We start from the raw sequence: 25,812 nt of genomic DNA on the forward strand, positions 1-25,812 counted from the left end.
AAAATCGAGAAACTTGTAATTTCGATTTCCTACGTAACTTTGCAACGGTTGCAAATAAACAACAAATTCAGAGCTGCCGCGTAACGTATTTTGGAAAGAATATTTGCGGCATGTCTCCTCATAAACTGAGCACCTGTTTCATAAAAAGAAGCGTGCTGCATCATCTGCCGCAGTGTTTTTTTATTCCTCTTTCACTTTTAATTTTTTAACTCCCAAGATCAGGTTGTTAATTCTCCCCTCTTGTTGCTAAACATTTCCTTGCAAATTAGTGATGAGAATTTAGTGTTAGACTAAGATATCAGCTTCTACCAGATACGTTTGAATATTCCCATTACCTATTTGGTGGGTAATGTGTGGATATTACAGGCAGAAGTTACATGATGATTACGTATGATAGTTAAAAGGTTCATGATACCGCTGCCCTGATCTTTTTAAGACTAATTTCGTCATGAGCAAGAAAAAAAATAAAAGAGGCGGCCATCTCAGATACCTCAAATGATACTGGCGCAGAATATGACACCCCTTAATTTCATTTCTCGGTGAACCGCTTACAAGAAATCCGACGCTACAGATTGAATCGAACAAAGTGACAAACCACTGTCGTCGATACTTGTATAAAACTAGGTGAAAACGGGAAGCCGCCCATGTCACGAAACGGTGAACTGTTGCTTCTGATATTCACCGCAGCCAATTATTCTTCAGGTGAACCTTTTTTTACTATATACTTTAAGCATCTCAAATGTTCATTTTGGAGCGGACTTGAGTGCAACTTTGAAAGAGAAAACATGAAAATCCTATATCTCTCTCGATCCCGTAAATAATTTGTAACTTGTTTTCGTAAACATCTCAGTCGCTTGATGAGTTGTTCTCTGGCACCTTTTTCTACTTCCTTAACCTTCAAAGAGTGCATCAGAAGCCATGATGAAACGAAACTGGACAAGAACAGAAAAGAGTGATTTCTTGTTTAAAATATTCTGATTCGATCAAAAGCTAATTTTCAGTTGTATTGTTTTCACCCCAGGAATCAACAGCTCAGGAGCAGACCTGCCTTCTTTTCGCCGGACACTTAAACAGCGTCAGTATTTAAAGAAAGAGTTCATTATCTGAATGTAACTCGTGGTGGAATATTCACTTCGCACGACCTGTTAGATTGCACGTTTGAACGTGTAAGAAATACTTTGTGCCTTTCAATAAACATAGCTGCCTCCAATAGAAACCTTTGGTGCGAATTATTGTCATCTCATAAGTACAGAGACGCAGAGCACTACAAAGACAACAGGAGTTCCCATCATTTCTTTATCATGGTAAGGATTCTTCTTTCATTTTCATACCTCATCTGATGCCCGATATATTCTGTACGATTTCGTTCTTTAAGCGTGTGACGCCGTCATAGCCGTCACAACAGAGGGTAGACTAGGCTTGACTCATTCATCAGACTGTTAAGGATACTCAAACGATTGACTGAACTTGACTCATTCGTCAGACCTATGAAGAGAACCCGCAGCTTAGATGGTGAGCGAAATACCTTAGAAAATGCAAGGATGCGGTTTGGAACCGCTGGACAAAAGAGTACCTTCGTGGGCTGCGAGAACGTCACACGGTAAAACATAAGGACTCCCCTTGTAGAGTTAAGAAGGGAGATGTGTGCGTCATCAAAGACTACAACAAAGATAGAGATAAATGGAAGCTTGGGATAGTGGAAGAGCTGTTTGTGGGACGTGACGGGGTCGTGAGAACTGTGAAGCTTCGGGCAGGCAAGAGATGTTAGGATGTGCCAAGATAAGTTTCTAATCGCCCTTAAGCATACAGACATCTTTACTGGCCTAACTTCCTTTGAGGAGTCAACTTTTGCATATAATAGCGACGATGTTGATCTCGCTACAGAACAACTTACAAATATCATAACTGATGTTTGCTCAAGATCCCTTCAAATAGCTTATAGCAGAAAGAAGAAAAAGAAATCTAAACTATGGTTTGATAAAGAATGCAATTCTGCCAGGCAATACCTTCATGCTCTTTCAAATAAAAAACATCGAAATCCCTACGACGCTACTGTTAGGCATGATTATCATGCGACTCGCAAGGCTTACAAAAAATTAATCAGAAACAAAAAATCTCGACTCCTCAATCATCAAATTTATCAACTTGTTCAAACCAAAGATAGTCACAACTTCTGAGGCTATCTCAAAACATTAAAACAAGGAAATAATACTTCCTTACAGCAAATGGCTATACCCACTGGTAAACTTTATGAACATTTTAAAAACTGCACTCGGCCCCAAATCTCACAACATCTTCGACAAATCGTACCTACATTAAAGATCACGTTATCAAACTGGAGGAATCGAAACACGTACACGATTATTTAGACCACCCAATTGAACTCTCTGAAATAGAATGTATGTCCAAATTACTCAATTCAAAAAAGGCACCTGGCCCAGACAAAGTTCGCAATGAAATGTTGAAAACCGATATTTATTACCTCAAATACTCCCTCTGTAAACCATTTAACTTAATTCTAAAAAGTGGTTACTTCCCTAGCTATTGGTGCGAGGGAATTATTACCCCAATATATAAATCTGGAATGAAAACTGATCCTTCTAACTATAGAGGAATTTGTCTCAGTAGCTGTCCCGGAAAACTCTTTATTTCCATTCTTAATTTTAGACTGAAAACATATCTTCTCCAATCAAATAGATTGCATCCCGCTCAAATAGGATTTTTACCAGAACATCGTACTTCTGATCACATATTTACCTTAAGAACACTTATCGACAAGTATGTAATTAATAACTCGAAAAGGAAACTATTTACCTGTTTTATTGATTTCAAAAAGGCTTTTGATTCAGTGTGGCATGGTGGTCTCTTTTACAAACTACTGCAAAACAATATAGATGGAAAATTCTATGATCTAATCAACAATCTGTACTCAAAATCAAAATGTTCTAGTAAGACTGACGACAAAAGAACAGAATTCTTCAGTTACAGTAAAGGTGTACGGCAAGGTTGTATCCTTTCCCCAATACTTTTTAACCTCTACTTAAACGACATTCCACTTCTGTTGGACCGCGATGATACAGACCCAATAATTCTACCCAATGGAACCCGCTTAAATTTATTATTATACGCTGATGATTTGGTTTTCATTTCGAAATCAGCAGACGGTCTCCAAAATGCTCTTTCTACTCTTGAAAACTTTTGTAATGAATGGTTACTATCTATAAACACAGAGAAAACAAAAGTAATGCTTTTTCAAAAGAAATGTAGAAAATCAACACTTGACAAATATAACTTTACTATAGATAACAATACTATTGAAATCGTTAACAGTTATACATATCTTGGAGTTAATTTTTACTCCTCTGGCAATTTCAAAAGTTGCAAAGGAAATTTAAAAGAAAAAACACGCAGGTCAATCTTTGCAACTCGTCGATATCTTAATTTCACCAAATTGCCTCTGGACATTAATTGTAAACTCTTTGATTCCCTCTTTCTTCCAATCCTATTATATGGCTCGGAAGTTTGGGGTATCTCTGACAAAGAGGACCTCTCCGCCTGGGAAAAAGATGAAATTGAAAAAACTCACATTTATTTTTGTAAGCAAACCTTAGGTGTAAACAAGCAATGCCCAAATGTTGCCGCTAGAAACGAAATGGGTAGACTACCGCTGAAATTAACTATAGAGAAATCGATTATAAAGTTCTGGATTCATCTACGCAACTTACCAGACACTGATATTGCAAAACAATGCTTATTCCTTTCCGAAGAATATTGGCTGATAGAAACCTCTTAAGTTTGACGCTGAGCATTAATAACTTATTGAAAAGATGTGATCCAAGTTTTATAAACTTCAACAATAACGATACAAATATGAGAACTACTCATTTAAAGTTAAAGAGGAAGATCTATGAGGACCACCAATTGATGATAATTAACGCAAACAGAAAATTAGACTTTTACTCCTCTGATTAAAAAAAGACACAAAGAAAATGGAATTTTTAGATCTAATAAACAATCCACAACACAAAATTGCCATTAATAAATTCCGTCTAGGCAATCATAAATTACACATTGAAACGGGAAGATACATGACTCCAAAGACCCCAGTCAATCAAAGAATCTGTTCTTTCTGCCATTCAAATCAGTTAAATTGAAGATGAAAAACATGTGCTTTTTTGTTGTCCTTTGTATGATAGTTTTCGATTAGAACTTAACAACAAAATCGCAAGAAAGTATCCTTGCTTTGAAAACTTTGATCATAACTCTAAAGTGTTATTCCTTTTAATAACGCTGATCCTTCTATATGTAGACTCATTTCTGCTTTTATATTCCAAATAATGAATATTAGACAAGAAGTTCTGTTAAAGACGAAAAGATGTTAAATAATTATTGTTACTTACTCTTACTGAGGTAATGCTATGTACTACTTATGGAAGTACCTAATAAAGTTGTTGTTGTTGTATAAAATTTCATCTAAATATTATTCCTACTATATCATTTTTCTCCTGCACTAATGATTTTTATCCGTGTTTTTAAAGTTTAGTTAGGGGACCTTTCATAGGGATAGCCTCGCGGTTCGCTTTTTCAAATATGTTGCGTGTATCATATGTTTGAGCAGATAGGTATTTGAATAAAGTATTGTTATCCGACAGTTTTAAAAACTTATGTTTGCCATAAGATCATACACAGACTGGGGACTGGGGCGATAAACATAACCAAGGCTGCGCGTAGGAATAAAATCTTCCTAAACTTTGTAAAAGTAAATAAATAAATAAATTAATTAAAATTAAATAATAAAATACGTATATATATTATTATTAATATTATTATTATTATTATTGTTATTATTATTATTATAAAAGTTTCGATAACTTTTTATCTTACGTGAATAAACTGTCCGTTAATGCAGCAACATGGAGTCAGGACCCACGCTCGTTAGTCTATATAGCGGAGCTCGCGGCGCGCTCGCAGCGAAGCCCATTATCATAAAAATGGTAGTAACCCAAAGGCAAAAAATTGTGACTTATGACTGTACGGGCGTCCGTACAAGGTGTTACTTGCATATTAGTTCGATTTGAAAAGTTGATTTCGACCACTAAAAGTTACAGGGCCTTTCGAGAAAACGGGCCGCTGGAAGCTTTATCAAATTTATAGAACTTGCGTGGCTTATTCAAAGTGGGTGCTTATTTGAAGAGGGTTAGGGTGAGGAAGGTTGGGAGTTTATTCCAGTGATAAAGGACTAATCGAGGATGTCGACTGTCACAACCAAATACTGTTACAATTAAGAACTATTATAAAAGAACTTAGTCTTTTCTTCACAATTATTCTTGTCAACTTCTAAGCTACTCTTAAGGGTTCTAGGATAAGTCATTGTATCGGTGTTAGTATCACTCTGTTGCTATGTTAAGTGAATATTTATTCTATTGGTTATCGATATCGCTCCGTATTAAGATTGCTACTTCAGTAAATAAAGTATTCAAGTTAACGAGTTGTATTTTTCTGTCGGTTGTGAGAGAATACCATAACACCCTAACGACAATTTTCGGAAAAATATCTGTTAGGAATAGGATTCCAGATTTACATTTTAGAATTTTGGGAACATTTGTTGTAAAATTTCTTGCTTGACTGCCTCTCCTACGATTTTCAAAAAGAGCAAAAAATGGTATAATTGCACGTTAGAACATGGCGAGCGTACTTGCCCTATGCAAGTCCTATTGAGCCGCTATGAAGAAAATCTTTATTCACGCACACCCGTGTATGAATAAGATGACGTGAGTTTTTTTTTTTTTTTTTTACGTGGCTGCAGAGTTGCCGTCTTGTTAAGCTGCATTGCAGTTTCCTTCTCTTTAATATGGAAGAAACCAGCGAATAAATGCCCATTTCTTTTTATCGCAATTTACCTTTTAGGTCCTAATCCTACCATCAGAAAAAACAAAGCCGAAAAAAACCCGGATTTTTCATGCTATCCAAACTTCCCGCGCGCATCCATAACGCGATATACGCACGCTAAACATGAACAAATTCATAATCTTAAACGAATTTTTAGGGGCTAAAAATATGTCTATATCAACCGTTTAAACACTAAAATACGTTCTACAATCCATGTTAAAGTGGTTTTGAACTATACTCTCGTTGAGTGCCTCAGTATTTTAATACGTCAATGATAATGCCTGGGACACATTTACGATTACATTCACGATTATGTCGTGACGTAAAACTTCGTTGAAAAGCTTTACTTCAGTTTCGGAGCCTGGAAAGAAAAATGTGAGAACAAGATTAATAGATAGTTTAAAATTTCATACCCTTCATTAATCATTCCCTGAAGAAGAAAAACTTTGTCAACAAAAACTAGCCTTAAAAGCCTAGACTCAGGCATAGTTAGTAGAGGGGACTGGTTAGGAAACGCGGCAAACTTCAGTCGGATAGGTTATTGTTCGATTTTGTCGAGGCCACGTGACAATGACCCTGCACACGTAAATCCAAAATGGCGCCGTAGGCTTATTTCGACAGTCACGTAGCGTTTAATTTTTTGGATTTCCTCCGTGATCGAGCGAAATCTTACCTTCAAAATATAGCTAAAAACATTAATCAAGTCAGTGTACATAATGCTAGGTGAAAATTATTCAGTATTTGGCTGTGGAACGTGTAGGAGAGGTAAAGGAATTGGAGTCTGGAAGCTACCAGCGCAGCGAAACGCAGTATACAAGAAGTGGCGAGAAGACTGGCTCAACGAGCTTACTAAAACTAGAGTTGTTGATGCTAACTTCCGCCAACTGATAGAAAAAGACAGGGTGTTTACCTGTGAGAAGCACTTTCAGCCCGAAGACATAGAGAAATGTAAGTAAACACACTGTATAGTTAGTGGGACTTAGCTTAGTAGGCTAAGCGAAGGCTCGCGACTGTTTGTTGATTAAGTGTGCGTCTCTAACTCTTTACATACAGCATTTCTCTTTAATGATAACTTACGTTTTTGTATTTTTCAGTTGAAACCGAGAAGATGCTCAGGACTAAGCCTAGATTTGGCGCTATACCTACTTTAAATATGCCTAAGAAGTCGCATCAAACTGAACCAGTGAAGAAACGACCTGCAAGATCGGTAGTCAAAGATGTCGCTCCTGAACAAAATGCCAAGTATTATAAAAGCTTTAAAGACTTGGTATCAAGACTGAAGGCCTTGAAATCAATTAAAGCTAAGATTGGACTCTAGAAGAACTGAGCGATAGGATTGTGCTAAAGAAAGTCTCTACTGCTCTACTACCTGAACTTCAGATAATGATCGATGACAGCTTGGCCTTCACTATCTCTGTGTCTGGATGGCTACTGCCTGACGATCATGAACTTTATATGAAAACTTTGAGATCTGTAAGGAATATTACAGTATCTGAACTTGTTAAGAGTACAGAAGTGTTGTTTGTTTGCCCTGGTGTTAAGCTAACTGCTTCTTTCAGTGAATTAAGACACTATGTTATTTCAAAGCCAAGTGATCCCTTGTTTGATTCTGGTGATGGTGAAGATTCATTCCCATGCAAAGAGTTTTGGAGAACTTGTAATTGTTCTGTTTTGTGCAAAACAGATGATCAGTGTCCAAGCTGTAGTAGTTTTCAACATAAGCAAACACTTTCTGACAATGCAAAATGCCGAAAACTAGCTGAACCAGCACATCTGTTTGCACCTGTTATAAAAATATCTCCTCAAAGAATTAAGGCGACATTACAACTTCAAAGACTTAAATGTGCTGAACGTGAAAAGCACCTTTATAACATGAGATGTGAAATCCAGAAATCCAGTCTTAAAGTTGATGATGAACTGAGTAGGGACATAACTTCGATACTCAGCAATTCAAGTGAGAATATCACTCCATTTATGAATCTCTTTTGGCAGGAACAAAAAAAGATCTTATCTGCCAGTACCACTGGATTGAAGTATCATCTTATGATAGTTCGCTTTTGTTTATCACCTGCTGCAAAATCCCCTTCTTGTTATGAGGAGTTGCGCAAGAGTAATATCTTAAGGCTGTCAAGCCAAAGAACACTAAGAGACTATAAGGAACTGTATTCACCCACGCACTGGATTCCATGAGGATGCCATTGAGGAGCTAATTGTACAGTCACAGAGCTATTTTGATGTCCAAAGATATGTGGTGTTGCTCTTTCACGAAATGAAGATCACCTCAAACCTGGCTTTTGACAAATTCACCGGAGAATTAATTGGCTTTGTTGATCTCGGAGATCCTGATGTCAACTTTGCAAGCCTAGAAAAAGCTGATCATTTTGCCAGCCATGCATTAGTTTTCATGGTACGAGGTGTGTGCACAGAGCTCAAATTCAGTTTAGCTTATTTTGCTACAGATGGTATCACATGATACCAACTAATGCCGCTCTTCTGGGAGGCTATTGGCATCCTTGAGATGTCATGTAACCTATGGGTCATTGCAAGCACTTCCGACGGGGCATCACCGAACAGGAGGTTCTTCCGAATGCACAAAGTTCTAGATGACAATGCTGACGGTGATGTGTGCTACCGCACTATCAACTTTTATGCCAAACACCGCTTCATCTATTTCTTATCAGATGCTCCTCGCCTAGTGAAAACAACACATAACTGCCTCTACAGTTCTGGCCATGGATCATGTACCAGGTAAGATGTCTTAAAATCATAAATGGGCATTGAAATCTGTGTACTTTTAAGTACACAGATATTAAAAAAGACACTAAAATGTCTTTGCTTATTTTGCAAATCAATTCATTAATGTTTCTTATGGTGCATTTATAATGACAATCCTCACAATATATTTCCTTGTCAGCATTAGCTGTTTGTCTGCTTTTTTGGTTTTGTTATTGTTATTGTTTTGTTTTTGTTAAACATGTAATTGCAGTAATGAAATAATACAATAATAGAAATTTAATGTATTTCTAATTTTGATTTATTTTTATTTTTTAGGTACATGTGGAATGATGGTCATTTTATTCTTTGGTAGCACATAGCTCACCTATTTTGCCAAGATGTAGAAAATGGGTTGAACTTGCTACCGAGAATAACCTACGATCATATTAAGTTAAATTCCTATTCCACCATGAGGGTTAAGATGGCAGCCCAAGTACTAAGTGCATCAGTAGCAGCAGTGTTAAGGGAGTTTGGAACTCCAGAGATGCAAGCAACAGCCAAATTGTGTAGCATGATCGATTCCTTTTTCGATTGCCTCAATGTGAGAAGTACGAAAGAGCACGAGAGAAAGAGGAAACCATTTTTGGCACCATATACATCACAGAATGATGCCCGATTCACTTGGCTAGAAAGTGATTTCCTTGGCTATCTAAGGGATTGGAAAGAAAGCATAACAAACCGACCTGGGAATTTTTTAAAAAATGCTCAAAGCCGTATCCTGGCAGACCTACGAAGGTTTACAAATTACAGCCCACTCTGCTGTAGAAGCAACAAACTTCCTCCTGGAGAAGGTATGGAATATGTACTTACAGAGAGATTTTAGATACATATGATGCACGATCTTCGCACAGGCCTGATTTTTTCAGGTCTGATTTTCGCTATTGCATAAATAGCGCACTCTACTGCGAGGATCGTGCATCATACGTATTGTTACTATTGTTATTGTTATTTATAATTATTATTATCATTATTGGTCTTGTATAATGCTAAGAATTAAAATGTAAGATCATCACACTCCAGCTGAGCAAAACAGGTAGTATCTTCAGTATATGAACAAAGTATAATTATTAATGGAAAGTATTGTTGAGATTTTTTGTTTTTATTTATTCTCCACTTGTACGAGAGTTTTACCAAGACTACCCTTCACAGTTTTGTGACGTTGAGCAGCACTACCAAATTTGGACTAGGGCAACCAAATAAGGTAGTGAGCACGTGCGTGTGTGAAAAATAACAAGAAGGTTGTGAGAGCGAGAGTTTATGGAAAGTTTTTCCATCGAATTTAGTGAGAGTTTCGTGAATTAGATTGAAGCGGAATAAACCAGGAAACTGTGTTATTGTGAGTTCTATGGGCTGTTTTATTGCTCGGCTCACATGGAAGCTCTGTGCTCAGGCGAGAGTGGTGTTTCAGCTCTTGAAGAGTGTAACGATTCGTACTCGATCGAGGCTTCCCTTTTCCGTTTACCGTTTAGCAGGCGTGCTTGCTAAGAGACGGTTGAAATACCTCCACGGCTGACTCTTCTATTCTAGTAGCTCGGCTCTCAAAGCTTTCTCCAGTAACTGATGTTTCTATCAAAAGCTCTTCGGCGAGACTTGAAAGAATCGAGAGTGACAGAGGCTCTTCTGCAACCGAACTAGAGTAATCCATAATATCCATACGCCTTTATATATTCCTATTCAGAATTTCTTATCGGGTGTGCATATTAACCAATAAACAAACGAAACGGCTTAAATTATCTCAATTCAAAATGGTGGTCGCACATTCTTCTGGGTTTATGCCCGTCAGCTATTTGACGGGCTAATAAATGTCTTCATATATTCATTGTATCTGATTTATCATCACGGGTTTATTACGAATCAACTTAACGGCCTACACCCGGTGGGCTTTTTAGCTCAATTGGTAGAGCGCTGCACTAGCATCACAGAGGTCAGTGGTTCGAATCCCGTACAGACCTGATTTTTCTCAGGTCTGATTTTCGCTATTGCATAAATAGCGCTCTCTGCTGCGAGGATCGTGCATCATACGTGACAAACTTTATGTCCAATGCAAACACCAAAACCGTTAGTGCGACCCCTGCCTAAGTAAAAGCAAGTCGCCAAGGTAATTTCTTTTGTGTGTGTTTTTACTAAAACATTTACTCCACTCAGACTTGCCCGAATATGAGACTTTAAATAACCAACTTGCAGCTTGGCGCCACGTCGACCGGTCAATTATCATCTTATATTCGGCGCTCCATTATAGAACCTCAATCATATGAATAATTGCAGTTTATTTTTCGAAAAAAGACGCCAGCAAGTCACGAGAAATGGCTTCATCCTGTCATTAACATATTTTGTGATTTTGATTTCTTATACAATTTTTCAAATAGACAATAAATTCAACTTGCAGCTTGGCGCCCCGTCGACCGGTCAATTATCATCTTATATTCGGCGCTCCATTATAGAACCACAATCATATGAATAATTACAGTTTATTTTTCGAAAAAAGACGCCAGCAAGTCGCGAGAAATGGCTTCATCCTGTCATTAACATATTTTGTGATTTCGATTTCTTATACACTTTTGCAAATAGACAATAAATTCAGAGCCTCATAACATTGTATTTTGGAGAGAATATTTACAAACTGTCTCCTCATACACTGAACACCTGCTTCATGAAAAGAAATGTGCAGCATTATCTACTGCGATGTTTTTCTCTTTCACTCTCTCGTTTCCTTTTTAATACCGCTGGACTAATTTGTTTACCTGAACTGAACACTTTATTTAAACACGATGGGATATTCAGCAGAGCTGGTGGGGTCGTGTATTTAGGAATAAAAATGCATTTAAGAATAATTTCGTAATGAGCAAGGAGAAAGAAAAAACGCGGCCCTCTCAAATGCTTCAAATGACGCTGGCGCAGAATATGACAGCCCTTAACTTCATTTATAGGTGGATAGAGCGATGGACTGTTGTGCGAGAGGTCGAGGGTTCGAGCCTCGGCCGGACCAACTCTCAATGTCTTAAATCAAGTGAGAACAATATGCTACCTTTCAAAATATCAAGAAATGTTAAGTTACTCTAGTCTTCTCGGATAGGGACGAATAAATGGAAGTCCCGTCTCCTGCAGGGTTAGGGGTAGGAGACGTTAATTTCCCATGCATGAGATTACTGTGTGATGGATGTCCTCCCCTGGTGCGAATTGGCCCTGAAAAGCCCCCATGGAGAGTGGTCAATTAACATATGTTTACATGTATGTATGTATGTATGCATATATGTATGTTTGCGACCAATCTCTAGAGATACAGGTAACAATGGTGAAAGGAACAAATGCTATTGGACGAACAAAAGAAGCCACGGAATGAGATATCTATTGTTTACGTCCATCACCATGGCGGCAATGACGTAACCTGCAAACCACCTGTCGTCACTATTTTCATCAAACCTGAAAGTGAATCAGGTGAAAACGGGAAGTCGCTCATGCCACGAAACGTTAAACATGTCCTGCATCATGTATGCTAAGTTCAAGCGTTGTCTCAAGTTCCACCTGCTTTTGGCGTTCACCGTGGCCAACCATTTCTCAGGTTAACCTTTTTTAATGATATACTTTAAGCATTTCAAATGTTTATTTTGGAGTAGACTTGAGTGCAACTTTGAAAGAGAAGTTATATGGACGAAATAGAAGATCATGACTAAAACACCACACGACTACATACGGGTAACATAGGAGTAACATACGAGTAACATACGCATACATATAGAATACTTCATGGAAAGTGCGCGCGTACGGTGTTTCCACACGAGTTGTGGCGTATCAGAAATCGAACAAGTGAGCGAAGCGAACGAGTGAGACTTCTAATACAAAACAACGAGTGTGTCAACACCGTACAAAGCACTTTCCATGTGGTATTATGTTTCTTATATGCATACTGAGATTGAACACCCTCCTTAAATCATGACAAGCATTATTTAAACAAATGTGGTCAAACAACAATCACTGAAAGAAAAAGCAGCTTCGTAAAAAGGGAAAGAGCTCAAATAAAATCCAAAAGTTATGAAACCAAAAGTTATGAATCCAAAAGTTACGAATCGTGGATAACGAAACGCTTTTCGCTCACGGCTTTCGCCGAGACAGGAACTTTCAATATTAACGATGGAAGAAATGCGAATAAAAACTATTTGCAAAGCGATGGCTTGTGCGGTGTACAAAATGCGGTGTGTAAAATCCAAAAGTTATGGATCCAAAAGTTATGAATCATGGATAACGAAACGCTTTTCAGTCATGGCTTTCGCCGAGACAGGAACTTTCAATATTAACGATGGAAGAAATGCGAATAAAAACTATTTGCAAAGCGCTGGCTTGTGCGGTGTACGAAACCGCGCCAACCAGCCTTGAATGAAAACTTCAACTTTCCGTACGGCTCACACGAGGAAAAACATGATACGCGGCTCCTGATTGGACGTATCGCTTCTCTCACTTTTGGGAAAAGCGATACGCAACATTTGATTGGTTTACATCGGTTTGCGAACGAAAATTTACTCTGCGGCTTTTTAGTGTGTAAATCTCAGTATGTATATAATAAATACGAATAAATATATCTTATTAACCATGCGGGAGGGATGTACTGGGAGAATAGGGAGCTTAAGCAACCACGACGAAAGGGACGACAACGACGTCAAATAATCGCGGAGGGTCTGGAACGAGGACGTCGTTTTTAGCGGGAAAATGAAACTTAAGCAGTGAAGTTGCTCAAGGACGACGACGTCTATAATCTTGTTTATTGTCGCTTCGTCAGTTTAAGAAATGACATCGTTCAGAGACGTCCAAAACCTTTTTCTTCTCAGTCATGGATCAAATTTCCACCTATATTTCGAAAGTTCGAGAGTATGTTATTCAATTCTTGAACATCAACAGTCCAAGGAATTATAAAGCTTTAGCTCTATTTATAATAATTTACACATGGCAAAAGTTTAAAATATTAAATTTTCGGCAAGTTACTTGAGATTTAAATTCAGTTCTAAGTGTTGCTGATATAAACAAACCTATTTTGCACAAGATTTGCCTGATTTTCAACATGCTTTAGCCTAATATGTTCTACCTCTTATGCTCCTTCCTTTGGCGAGCAAACGACGGAAGTCTGTCAATTTAATCAATGCTAGCTAGCGATCGGCACAGATAGCAGTCGTCGCGCTTCACACAAGAATACTATTTTTTCCTGTGTGATCTTTTCGGAATAATTTTTATGGCTGTAAATCTATATCAAACATTTTGAAAATAGATTCGGAAAACCTGACTGGCATTCAAGCTCATGTTAACACACCGATCTGAAGAATTCTTTGTTGTTTTAAAGCGTCTCGATCGAAGAACAGAAACACGCAAAATGTTTTAGTAGCAATAATCCAGCAGTTCCATACACAGCTTGGTGTATTGCACTGCCATTTAAAACTTTTCATTCAATAAAAATGATAAACAGCACTCTTTCATAAAATATATTCAAATAAACTTAAATCTTACGTGGTCGCTTTCACCGCTTGGCTTGACATCAGTTGTGCGGAGGAAGGAATATGAGTTAGTAAGTTTTCGAATTTTATTTGTTTAGAAAACTGAATAAGGAGGTTTAAATCAACCGAAGAAGTGAATACAAACTCCAACCGGCCATAGACTGTCAAAAAACTGACAATAAACCCGCACCTTTTGATGAGAAATACTGCTTTGAAGTTCGGAAGTTCACGACGACGTGAAACAGTTCCTTCTCAAGTCGTCGACGTCAAGACGACGACGGAATTCTAGGTTTGCGTTTGCGCAGTGACGTTCTTGCTACTTCCGGTCGTCGTCCTCCGTTCGTCGTCGTGGTTGCTTAAGCTCCCTAATATTGGCCCGAGGTCTTGACAGTACATAGCACTTTCCACTTTCCATACATAACAGTAGATAACAGGACATAACAGTAACATAGAAATCATAGGCATTGGGCAATAGTGGGCATATCATACTTCGAAAGGCACATTACATTTACTGTGTTTATACATGTTATTTTCTCTCTATAGTCTTCTGTTGTAGAACACCACAGTTGGGAAATCAAAGTAAAATTTAAAGGTGTCTTTGTTGACTAGCAGAAGAATAATTGTCTTTGGTGAAATTTCATCGTTAGAAAGTACTGGGTTTAAGAAATTAGAAAGGATATGTCTGATTAATACTTCCAAACATACGGATACATACGACTAACATCCGGACACATAAGAATAATTGTCTTTTGTGGTATTTCATCTTTAGGAAGTACTGGGTTTAAGAAATTAGAAAGGAAACAGGCAACATTATGTCTGATTAATACTGCCAAACATACGGATACATACGACTAACATACGGATGCATAAGAATAATTGTCTTTCGTGATATTTCATCTTTAGAAAGTACTGGGTTTAAGAAATTAGAAAGGAAACAGGCAACACTATGTCTGATTAGTACTGCCAAACATAAGGATACATACGACTAACATACGGATACATAAGAATAATTGTCTTTCGTGATAATTCATCTTTAGAAAGTACTGGGCTTAAGAAATTAGAAAGGAAACAGGCAACACTATGTCTGATTAATACTGCCAAACATAAGGATACATACGACTAACATACGGATACATAAGAATAATTGTCTTTCGTGATATTTCATCTTTAGAAAGTACTGGGTTCAAGAAATTAGAAAGGAAACAGGCAACATTATGTCTGATTAATACTGCCAAACATACGGATACATACGACTAACATACGGATGCATAAGAATAATTGTCTTTCGTGATATTTCATCTTTAGAAAGTACTGGGTTTAAGAAATTAGAAAGGAAACAGGCAACACTATGTCTGATTAGTACTGCCAAACATAAGGATACATACGACTAACATACGGATACATAAGAATAATTGTCTTTCGTGATAATTCATCTTTAGAAAGTACTGGGCTTAAGAAATTAGAAAGGAAACAGGCAACACTATGTCTGATTAATACTGCCAAACATAAGGATACATACGACTAACATACGGATACATAAGAATAATTGTCTTTCGTGATATTTCATCTTTAGAAAGTACTGGGTTCAAGAAATTAGAAAGGAAACAGGCAACATTATGTCTGATTAATACTGCCAAACATACGGATACATACGACTAACATACGGATGCATAAGAATAATTGTCTTTCGTGATATTTCATCTTTAGAAAGTACTGGGTTTAAGAAATTAGAAAGGAAACAGGCAACACTATGTCTGATTAGTACTGCCAAACATAAGGATACATACGACTAACATACGGATACATAAGAATAATTGTCTTTCGTGATAATTCATCTTTAGAAAGTACTGGGCTTAAGAAATTAGAAAGGAAACAGGCAACACTATGTCTGATTAATACTGCCAAACATAAGGATACATACGACTAACATACGGATACATAAGAATAATTGTCTTTCGTGATATTTCATCTTTAGAAAGTACTGGGTTTAAGAAATTAGAAAGGAAACAGGCAACACTATGTGTGATTAATACTGCCAAACATACGGATACGTACGACTAACATACGGATACATACGAATACATACGAGTAATACGAATGTTTTTCTTATAAAGGAAGCTCTAATTATAAGCCTTGCAAGCATTTTTCACTTCAGCAAACATGTACCCGGTTCAGTGCATACATTTCTATTGCGAGCATCAACACTCCTTAATTGAAGGTTAAACGTTCAGTCCTGCGTATTCTTATTATTTCCTCTTTTGGCACAGGACGTCTGAAACAGGCAAACTACGACTGTAACTGCCAACGGTAACAAAACACTACTTATTCTAGCTCTTACTCAATATTTCAGTTATATATTAATATTTCAATATTTAGATTAAGAGAGTGAAATGAAACCTGAAATCGACATAAAAATAGTAAATAACCTTGGAAAGTGAGTTCAAGGCGATTTTCCGATATTAAAGTACCCGAAAATAGACACAGTCGGCTAACACGTCACGTGGTTAGAATTGGGTGTTTACATCACAAAGCATTAGAAAATGGCGTCGCGATCTTGCTTCTGTTGCAAGGATCATGATGGATCATAAAACTTTTTGTGAATTCCAATTGGCTGCACATGAAGTATGGGCAAATGTATGAAGTACATAACAGTAACATAGAAATCATAGGCATCTGGCAATAGTGGGCAAATCATACTGTCAAAGGCACATTACATAGACCGGTTCACGCTCTTGAGTGCATGCTGGGTAATTAGGGCAAGCAAATCCAAAATGGCGGACACGCTCGGCTACACTCTTTTGCTTGATCTGAATACTTAATGAATATCGGCTTTGTTTCAGAACTGGTCGCAATTTTTAGTATTGACAGTTCAAGATAAAAGTCACAGCTACATTTTGAGCTCTGTATTTTCGATTTTAATGCGTCAAAAAATAAGATATATAATGGTTAACTACCGATGTTGTGTTGGAGGTTGTAACAACGACTCAAGATATCCAAAAAAGATAGTGAAACGGTCACATGTCGAAAATCTTCGCTGGCATTTTATTCCGAAGGATCCAAAGAAAAGAGCCCAATGGATTGCCAGCATATCCAAAGGACTTGTTGGATTCGAACCCGGCAACTACAAGACTGTTTGTTCGAATCACTTTCAATATGGAAAGCCAACGTACTCCTCACCAACTCCAACTTTGTATATGGTGCCAAGTGACTCTAACAAACCTTCACCCAAGAAAAGAAAGCTTGTGGCAAGACACGAAGTTGTCTCTACTGCTGAGGCATCCAATAACTCAAGCTTCAAAGAAGAAGGAACTCAATGCTTGATAATAAATCCGCTAACATACGGAAGTATGAAGTTTGCTGATTTAACAACAGAGCAAGATGTCCAGCGTTTCACTGGATTCCCTAACGTAGAAACATTTCAATTGATGTTTAATACACTCTTTGAAAAAGCCATGTGTATGCACTACTGGAAAGGAGACAAAGAAAGTGCTTTGAAGGACACCACCAAGCCCAGGTCAAATAATGTACAGAGAGCTCTAACCTTGGAGCAAGAGTTTTTGCTAACCATGATGCGAATCAAGCTAGGACTCTTTGTATTTGATCTGGCTTTAAGGTTCAAAGTTTCCGAGGCGACTGTCAGCTCTGTCTTTACCACTTGGGTTAAGCTGATGTCTAAAGAATTAAAGTGGATGATTTCCTGGCCAGATAGGTATTTAATTCAAAGAAATATGCCTGATATGTTTCGACGATATTACAGAAAGTGTAGAGTCATCATTGACTGCACAGAACTATTCTCTGAAACCCCATCAAGCTTAGAGAATGCGGCAATGTGTTGGTCAAATTACAAACAACACTACACGTTAAAGTTTTTGATAGGGATAACACCAAATGGCCACATATCATTTGTCTCTGAGACCTTCAGTGGGAGGTCATCTGATGTTTTTATTGTAGAAAACAGTGGTTTCTTAAACTATCTTCAGCCACATGACCAAGTTATGGCAGACAGGGGATTCAAGATTCATGACCTGTTAGCATACTACCAATGTTCTCTAACAATTCCACCCTCCAAGCATTCCAATCTCCAGATGTCAGGTGCTGATGTTAGGAACACATCACTTATTGCTAATGTACGGATTTATGTCGAGCAGGCTATCAAGCGAATTAAAGACTTTGCTATGTTAAAGCAAGAAATTCCCATTAGCATTCTTTCCCATTTGGATGACATAATCATCATTTGTGCAGCAATATGTAATATGAAAAAGCCTTTGAGTACATAGATTTCATTTCATCAATTATGTTTGCATTTTGTACCAGTCCAAAATGTTCCCATTCAATTTTCTCACAGGTTATAAGCTATGGTAGTCAAGTTTATTTACACATCTTCTAGAATACAATTCCTTTATGGAATTACACAAACATGTTTGTATATAGCTACAACAATGTTCAAACAATAACTTTGAAACTTTAGTAATACTAAATACTATAATGTTTTGGTTTCATCCGCACTATTTTGTACTATTTAGTAGTTTGTTGAGGTCATATTGCTTCCACTCTATAATTTTAATCATTATCTATTGCTTGTTCATTGCAAAATCTGCAAATGAATGTTGATTCTTGTTCAAAATTTGAGCAGGCCCAGTGAAACCATAGCATACAACATTCACACTGAACACTGTTTTCATCATCACATTCAATTTCATCTGGCTCAAGACAGGGTTTTTCACAGACAGCACAATAATAAATAGGCCTAGTACCTAGCAACACCCTAGCAACATAAGTCTTGAAAAAAATTGTTAGATTTGGTATGATATCTTGCCACAGTTTTAAATCAAACTCAATAATTTCAATATGAGCACCACTAAGTGGAGTCCAAACAACAAAAAAGGTTTTAGGACATCCTGTTAGGGCCATTTGTCCTTGTATCTGGTAATAATAACTGTGGGTTCTCTTGAGCATGATATTCCCATTCACTAATTCTAGATAAGTTGTATTGTTCCAATGCTCATCAAATTTCATGTCTGCAAGTGAGTATGGACATTTATACTCAATACAAGAATGACCACAGCAATCGCAGTGAAAAATACCATCTGGGGTAGCTCCCACAAAAGGGTAAGTTTTAGATATAAACAAGCCACAAGTCTGAAGCTTTGCATTTTTGTGTTTTTTGGATTCTTGTGCAAAGAATGATGCAGCAGCATCTCTCTCATGTTCTCTTCCCCATTTAATGGCAGGTATCATTGACAGATCGGTACAATCTAAAATTCGCTCAAGAAGAGGTGTTACTTTGCAATTTGGCTTTCTTTTTCTAAGAATTGTTTTTGTCTTTGTGTATACTTCATGAAAATGAGATGCAGTTATTCTACCTTTTCTTTGCTCTTTCCATATACTGGAGTTAGCCTGATCCCTTGTGGCCTTTTCTAATTCTTTAATGCTACTGTCATTGAAAGATAATTGTTCCAGAAATTGTCTCACTAATTCATCAGCATCTACACCATTGTTTTTAGAGGATATATCATCAGCTATAATTTGTAGTGATGGGGGAACATCATCAGAAGTTGGTGGTGCATATGAAATATGGATGACAGCATCAGGATTTATGTTTCGAAGAGAAGCTAGAAACTTTTGCTTGCTTTCTTCGGTAACAACCCTCAAGGATTCTGGCCGAGGATCAAAGTTCTGTTTTTCCTTGCTATTAATAGCATAACTTGGGTTTTCTTTGACTACCTTGTGGCTTTGGAACACCATGTCCTTTAATTTCATGGGTTGGATGTCTTTCTTGCTAGTATTATTCCACACACATGCCTTATCTGTGCAGGAAGGATCTGTGAAACCTTTCTGGTTGGCAAACTCAACTTTATATAAAAGGGCTATGACATGATTACAGCACTGACTGTATCCAGCTGTACAGCTACAATATGCCCCAAGAATTTCACCGGGAGATTTACAAATTATCCACACTTTATGAGGTTCTTCGCGAATTCTTTGAGATGGAGTGACAGATGCAAACAACAGAACTTTGTCTTGTCCATGAATTGTTTTTGAGTATACAGTGTGCACAAAACCACTTTTAAAGTATGAATACGCTTTTCTGATTTTATATTGACCAATATAGTCAGTGTCGAAAGCTTTTTTTCCAAGTATAAACGAGAATATTTGACCAATGTTTGTATGCGGCCACTTTGTTACACAGTCCTCCCAATCGACCATGGATAACGGATCCTTTATACCGCATGTGCGTAGTAGTTCTACATGTTCATTTTGTAGTGACTTGGCTTGGCTTTCGGCCGAATCTCGAATAGGCGTTTTATGTTCAAAAGCTACCAAAGCACGAGCAGCAAGATCCGAGTGTGTCCCTCCAGAGGGCAAACCTCGCTGTTTAAGATAAAACTGCAATTCCCCACATGAAAGTTCCAAAAAATCTTCGAGGTGCGTGGCCATGATCGTGTTGTTGGGATATTGAACTGTCAACGACTTTTGAGCGAGATGGCAATAACATAAAGAGCTCAAAATGTAGCTGTGACTTCTATATTGAACTATAAGTATTCAGATCGAGCAAAAGAGTGTTGTTCGTATCCGCCATTTTGGATTTGCTTGCCCTAATTACCCAGCATGCACTCAAGAGCGTGAACCGGTCTATTTCCTGTGTTTATACATGTTATTTTCTCTCTATAGTCTTCTGTTGTAGAACACCACAGTTGGGAAATCAAAGTAAAATTTAAGGGTGTCTTTGTTGACTAGCAGAAGAATAATTGTCTTTCGTGATATTTCATCTTTAGAAAGTACTGGATTCAAGAAATTAGAAAGGAAACAGGCAACACTATGTCTGATTAATACTGCCAAACATAGAAACTGGAATGACAGAGTGGAAAATTCTGAATCTTCAAACTTTACCTATAGCTCTTTCAACATGAATGTGATGCCATGTTATTGTCTGGGTCTTGATTACATCACCCTCTTCAAATCCCGTTTTGTCCTTCAAGAAGGGAGGAATATTCAATTTCAATTTCAGTTTTGCAAGGTCATCACCAATGTCAAAACCTTTGTCTGCCATGATGGCATCTCCTCCTTTTAGTTCTCCACATTGTACTCTCTGTTTCACAGTTTCCAGAAACCCTGATCTCTGCACTATTTGTTTGTCAGAAATGGAACCCTCAAATAATTGAGACAGAAACATAATGCCCCCATTAGGATCCACTCTTATAGGAGACTTAAAAGTTGTGTGGGGTTTGTAAGTACTGTAACTCTCAGTGTGCTTTTGTAATGAACTAGGGACTTGGATTTTTAGTTCAGTCGCCTCAACAATCACAATAGTGTTAGGATATTTCTTGATAAATTCCTCTAGAAAATGTTTTAAAATTATATCTGCTATATCAGGCATGCCGGCCCGCTGTATCTGTCACATATGCGCACGCATGCCATATGCGTACCTTGAAGATTTGAGAACCGCCATGTTGAAAGTATAGACGTTAAGTTTGTATTGAGTTGTAGTTTTTTGTCTGACTTAAATCCATGAAACACAACAATATCTCTATGTGGTCATATTTTTAGGCTGCCAATTACATTGTACACAAAATTAACCCAAGTAAGATTAATAATATTTACAGTACTCTCGGATACACAAAACCTCTCTGCTAAAAAATGTTGGATAGTCCCATCCTTAGCTTCATCAGTAACAACAACAACAACAACATTTTTATTCACACTATTCTGATAGAAGAAAAAGAGTAAGGAAAAAAACAAGTATAGAAAACAAATAATAGAAGATATATCATAATATATACAATTTTTTAATTACTATACAACAGCCAAAGTAGCGAAGCTTTCGAGTTGGCTTGGCTAACATGAGAAACTCATCCTCCACTGAAGGCTTGCGTGCAGTGGGTCTTGTCATTGTTGATTCCCTTTTAATGCAATCATTCTCTCCTTCAATTTCACCTTCCTCGAACAGTTTTTCAATGTCTATCACACTTGATTTTCCAGCTTCGCTATCCCAGTAAATGAAATTTTTTCGGTCAAGATTGGGCAATAGAAATTAGTAGTATAGTGAATGGGGGTTCTGGCGATTTTGCGATTTTGTGTTCAAGTTTTTGATTCATCAAAACTCAATATGGCGGATAAAAAATCTCACAAAAATCGAAAAACACTGAAAGAAAATTCACGTATAGAAAATATGGAAAATAAAAATCGAAAAACACTTAAAGAAAATTCACGTATAGAAAAATAATAAGGAAAATAAAAATCGAAAAACACTTAAAGAAATTCCACGTATAGAAAATATGGAAAACAAAAATCGAAAAACTCTTAAAGAAAATTCATGTATAGAAAATGTGGAAGAAATTTTATATAATATATATACAGATATAAATAAAAACGAATAACAGAATCTGACAAAAGACCAGCTCATTGATATAATGAATTTGATACCTGCTCCAAAATATCAACCTAAACCAACACCAAGGAAAATTGAATTCACTCCATCATTCAATAATGTTAATCGATGGTTCAAGCTTATGAAGAAAACATTATTGAAACACCTCTAGAGTTTCAAGATGATTATAAACCAGTGCTTAAACCAAGAATAAAAAAGCCTGTTCCTCTACTGAGACAAATAAGGCTTTAAAAGGCTTCACTAAATCATATGAAATACGCATAAAAAAATGACAAAGATCCATTGATTCAAATGCAGAGCACAAGATTGGCTACTGGTCAATATATTAAAAAGATATTGAATAAAATGAAAGGTCTCAAATTCACAGAGACATTAAAGATCACCTTTGAGAAGCATAAAGCTGACGAAGTTCGAACAAAAACAGCACATTTTAATAGGGCACCTAAGACAATAAGAAATGAAACAGAAATAGCAGACTCTTTACAAACAACAAAGCAACACATATCATATCAAATTGCACAATGGATCTGGCTGGCGTATCCGATCAGTTGATAATCACTACATAAATACTGTTATATATAATCCGACCAAAGGTTCTTCTTATATTCAACTTCCACCAGAATTGAGGAATGGTAAAAAAGGTTTGATCAATCTGAAAAATACAGATAATCGGAATGTTTTTGTTGGTGTCATATCAGACACTTAAGAGAGTGTCTCTGTAAAAGCGGTCCGGTCGATTTGCTCGAGACACAGATTTCCCTCATTTCTTGTGTGTTGTAAGACATTCATGTGCCTATACTAAAACCACAATCCGTTTGATCGGATCTTTTTATTTTTCAAAGTTTTACGGAAATGAAATTTCACTCGAGCGATGGCCTGTCGTGACACTTTTCAAGACTTTAATTTGAGACAACTTTGGAGGACAATTTAAGAAAAACTACGGAACTCAGCAAAAAACAAATACCACAGCCATGTATATTAATTCTATCTTATCCATCAAGGCGACTTTCGTGAACATCACATTTCAATCAGAAACAGGAAGACTTGAATGACACCTCATCGATTTGCTTAAGCCACACACGCGAAAACCAATAAAATTTAAGGTAAATTTTTGAAAAAGTGAGGCGTTCTTAACTGATCCAACTAACATAGCTAGGAAGAACACGCTACAGAAAAGGTAACTACAGAAAAAAACTTTGCGGCACGACCTTTGGGAAAACTTTATAACTTCACGAACTTACCTGATTTTTGGCAATCTCCGAGTTTGGCCGCCATTTTGAAGGACTTGTCAACATGAAGCTTAACAGATATAAACCAAGCAGGTAGATCTAAAACCGTCTGAAATACATACGGAAGCAATTTAAATGAACTTTTCTTTCAATTCAAGCTGTAAAATTTGCAATTGTTTGTTAAACTTACCATTCCTACATTTCCAAGCGCCCGTTTCTTCCAACAATTCAAACACTTCAACTAGTGTTCGAATTCCCCTCGTCGATTCCACCATAAGAAATAACCTGTATCACCCAAGCTTCGACTCTAATGCGAATTACGAATCACGTAATACAACTGCTTCATCTTCGAGGCAATATCAGCCTAGTTTTTTTATTTTCTGATCGACGAGAACGGCGATCACGAAGCGATTGCCATGTTTACCTAATAAACGAACCGCTGACCAGCCGCTAAGTGAAATCAGTACGGCTCAGTGGTGAGGGGGAGGGTGTGGGGTGGGTGCGGGTAGATTATCAGAAGATTTTTGGGAACATTCGAATATATTCATTAAAGCATCATAATATACATTACGATTCTTAGTCTTTGTGTAAAAGCATGCTTTGTGTTGCAGATCTAGACATCTTTTGTTTTGCTCCGGGTATTCTTTTTCTCTTTAAATAAATTTCGTTTCAAAAAGGATCGGCATCAGTTCGTATATTTATAAACACATCTTTACCATGTACTGTAAATAAATGTGTTCAGATAATCGAGATAACAATTGAACCTCTTGTATCGCATCAGTGGTAAAGTTTCTTGTCTTTGCTCAACTCCGAAGAGCGTGGAGCGGCAAAGACGCGACACGCGAGTCACCAATCTCGCGGCTTCTCCATGCTCACAGGATATGCGTGACCTCACTATATTTAAGAAAAATAAGAAACTGCTCGCAGTCTGTATTCTGTTTAACTATTTCATAGGAGTGACGCGAGTCTCTTCAATTGAGTGAGAAAGTCACAAACCCATTCTTTGCCTAGGGGGCGTAACCACAGACCACTCATTAATTGCTCCCTTGGCGCGGAAATCAGTGAAATCGTATCGAGTATACAAAGTTAGAGGAGTTCCTTTAGACCTCCCGAACTCGTATCGCGTTGGCATCAATTATAAGTACAGGAAGAAGTCTTAAAATCTGCTAGATAAATTTGTTTCATACTTTCTGACAAGTTAAAGAAATTCGGGAGCTTTCCTACAAAGAAACTAAAATGGTAGGCAACCGACTTAGTTTTTCAGATAATTTACAATAACTGAAAATTTGTGTGTCTGTTTGTGGACCTTACGTCTTGCCCAACAATATAGCTGCAAAGATTTTTATAGTTTGCCCACACGATTAAGCTCTTTTCTTGTAACCTGTCATCGTTTCAAAAACACCACAGCAACGGAAAACCTTTCCCAGCCTCCTTAAATACCGTTGTTGTCCAACCACATCTGTATTGTTTTTAACAGAGAACGCTTGCGTCCCATGTATTTGCCCAGTGGTTGTTTTGATGACATTCAGGCCACACTTCATAAACTTCGTGATCCCTCGTGGAGCCCAGGTCAGCCGGGTTAGAGGAGAAAGTTTGCTCCAAATCTCAACACGAAACATACTTATAAAGAATTGTAGAGGGTAACTGAAATGAAAAAGAAAAAGGCGTCATGCATAGTAGTTTTCAAATTTCTTTTTAGCCAACAGGGAGTCGTGCAGAGGCATGGGGCGAAAGCAACCAAAAATTAGGAGCAGGCCGAGGGGAGGAGCTTATTTAGCCGGCCTTTACCATATTTTTGTATATACAAGCGTGGTACACCAAACATTCGGTTTACTTATAAAACTCTTTGTCGTTGTCGTATGAAAAAAAATGGACAATAAATTTGAAAATGAAAACGGAATAGGAATATAGAGGCAAGACCGATACAACGTAGATAAGTTTTAAGACGGAGCACTATATTTCGGCTGGCCAAACCAGCCTTCTTCAGCTGCCTGAAGAAGGCTGAAGTTCTTCTGGTGCCTGAAGACGTTGTATCGGTCTTGCCTCTATATTT

The 25,812-nt window shown here is 37.4% G+C and overlaps 1 protein-coding gene and 1 long non-coding RNA gene across 3 annotated transcripts in view; one reads left to right on the forward strand and one right to left on the reverse strand.

The window, feature by feature from the left end:
- Positions 1–172: 172 nt before the first annotated feature.
- On the reverse strand, positions 173–24,186 carry LOC111327484 (uncharacterized). 2 transcript variants are annotated; one of them, XR_015988951.1, is made up of 4 exons: positions 23,950–24,186; positions 23,772–23,868; positions 2,815–3,555; positions 173–1,485 (listed from the first exon to the last, which is right to left on the reverse strand). It is a non-coding gene; the product is annotated as an uncharacterized LOC111327484 (long non-coding RNA). The 2 variants fall into 2 exon arrangements; XR_015988950.1 differs by lacking the exons at positions 173–1,485; positions 2,815–3,555 and adding an exon at positions 3,993–6,250.
- The window catches only part of LOC111327483 (uncharacterized), a 36,706-nt gene continuing 22,874 nt past the window's right edge, over positions 11,981–25,812 (forward strand). The window contains exon 1 of the mRNA XM_088725789.1: positions 11,981–12,223. Coding sequence (XP_088581915.1) covers positions 12,139–12,223 — 85 coding nt within the window. The 5' untranslated portion in view covers positions 11,981–12,138. The remainder of the gene's footprint in view (positions 12,224–25,812) is intronic.

The sequence above is a fragment of the Stylophora pistillata genome, chromosome 6 (genome assembly GCF_964205215.1).
Source record: "Stylophora pistillata chromosome 6, jaStyPist1.2, whole genome shotgun sequence".
NCBI lineage: Eukaryota > Metazoa > Cnidaria > Anthozoa > Scleractinia > Pocilloporidae > Stylophora > Stylophora pistillata.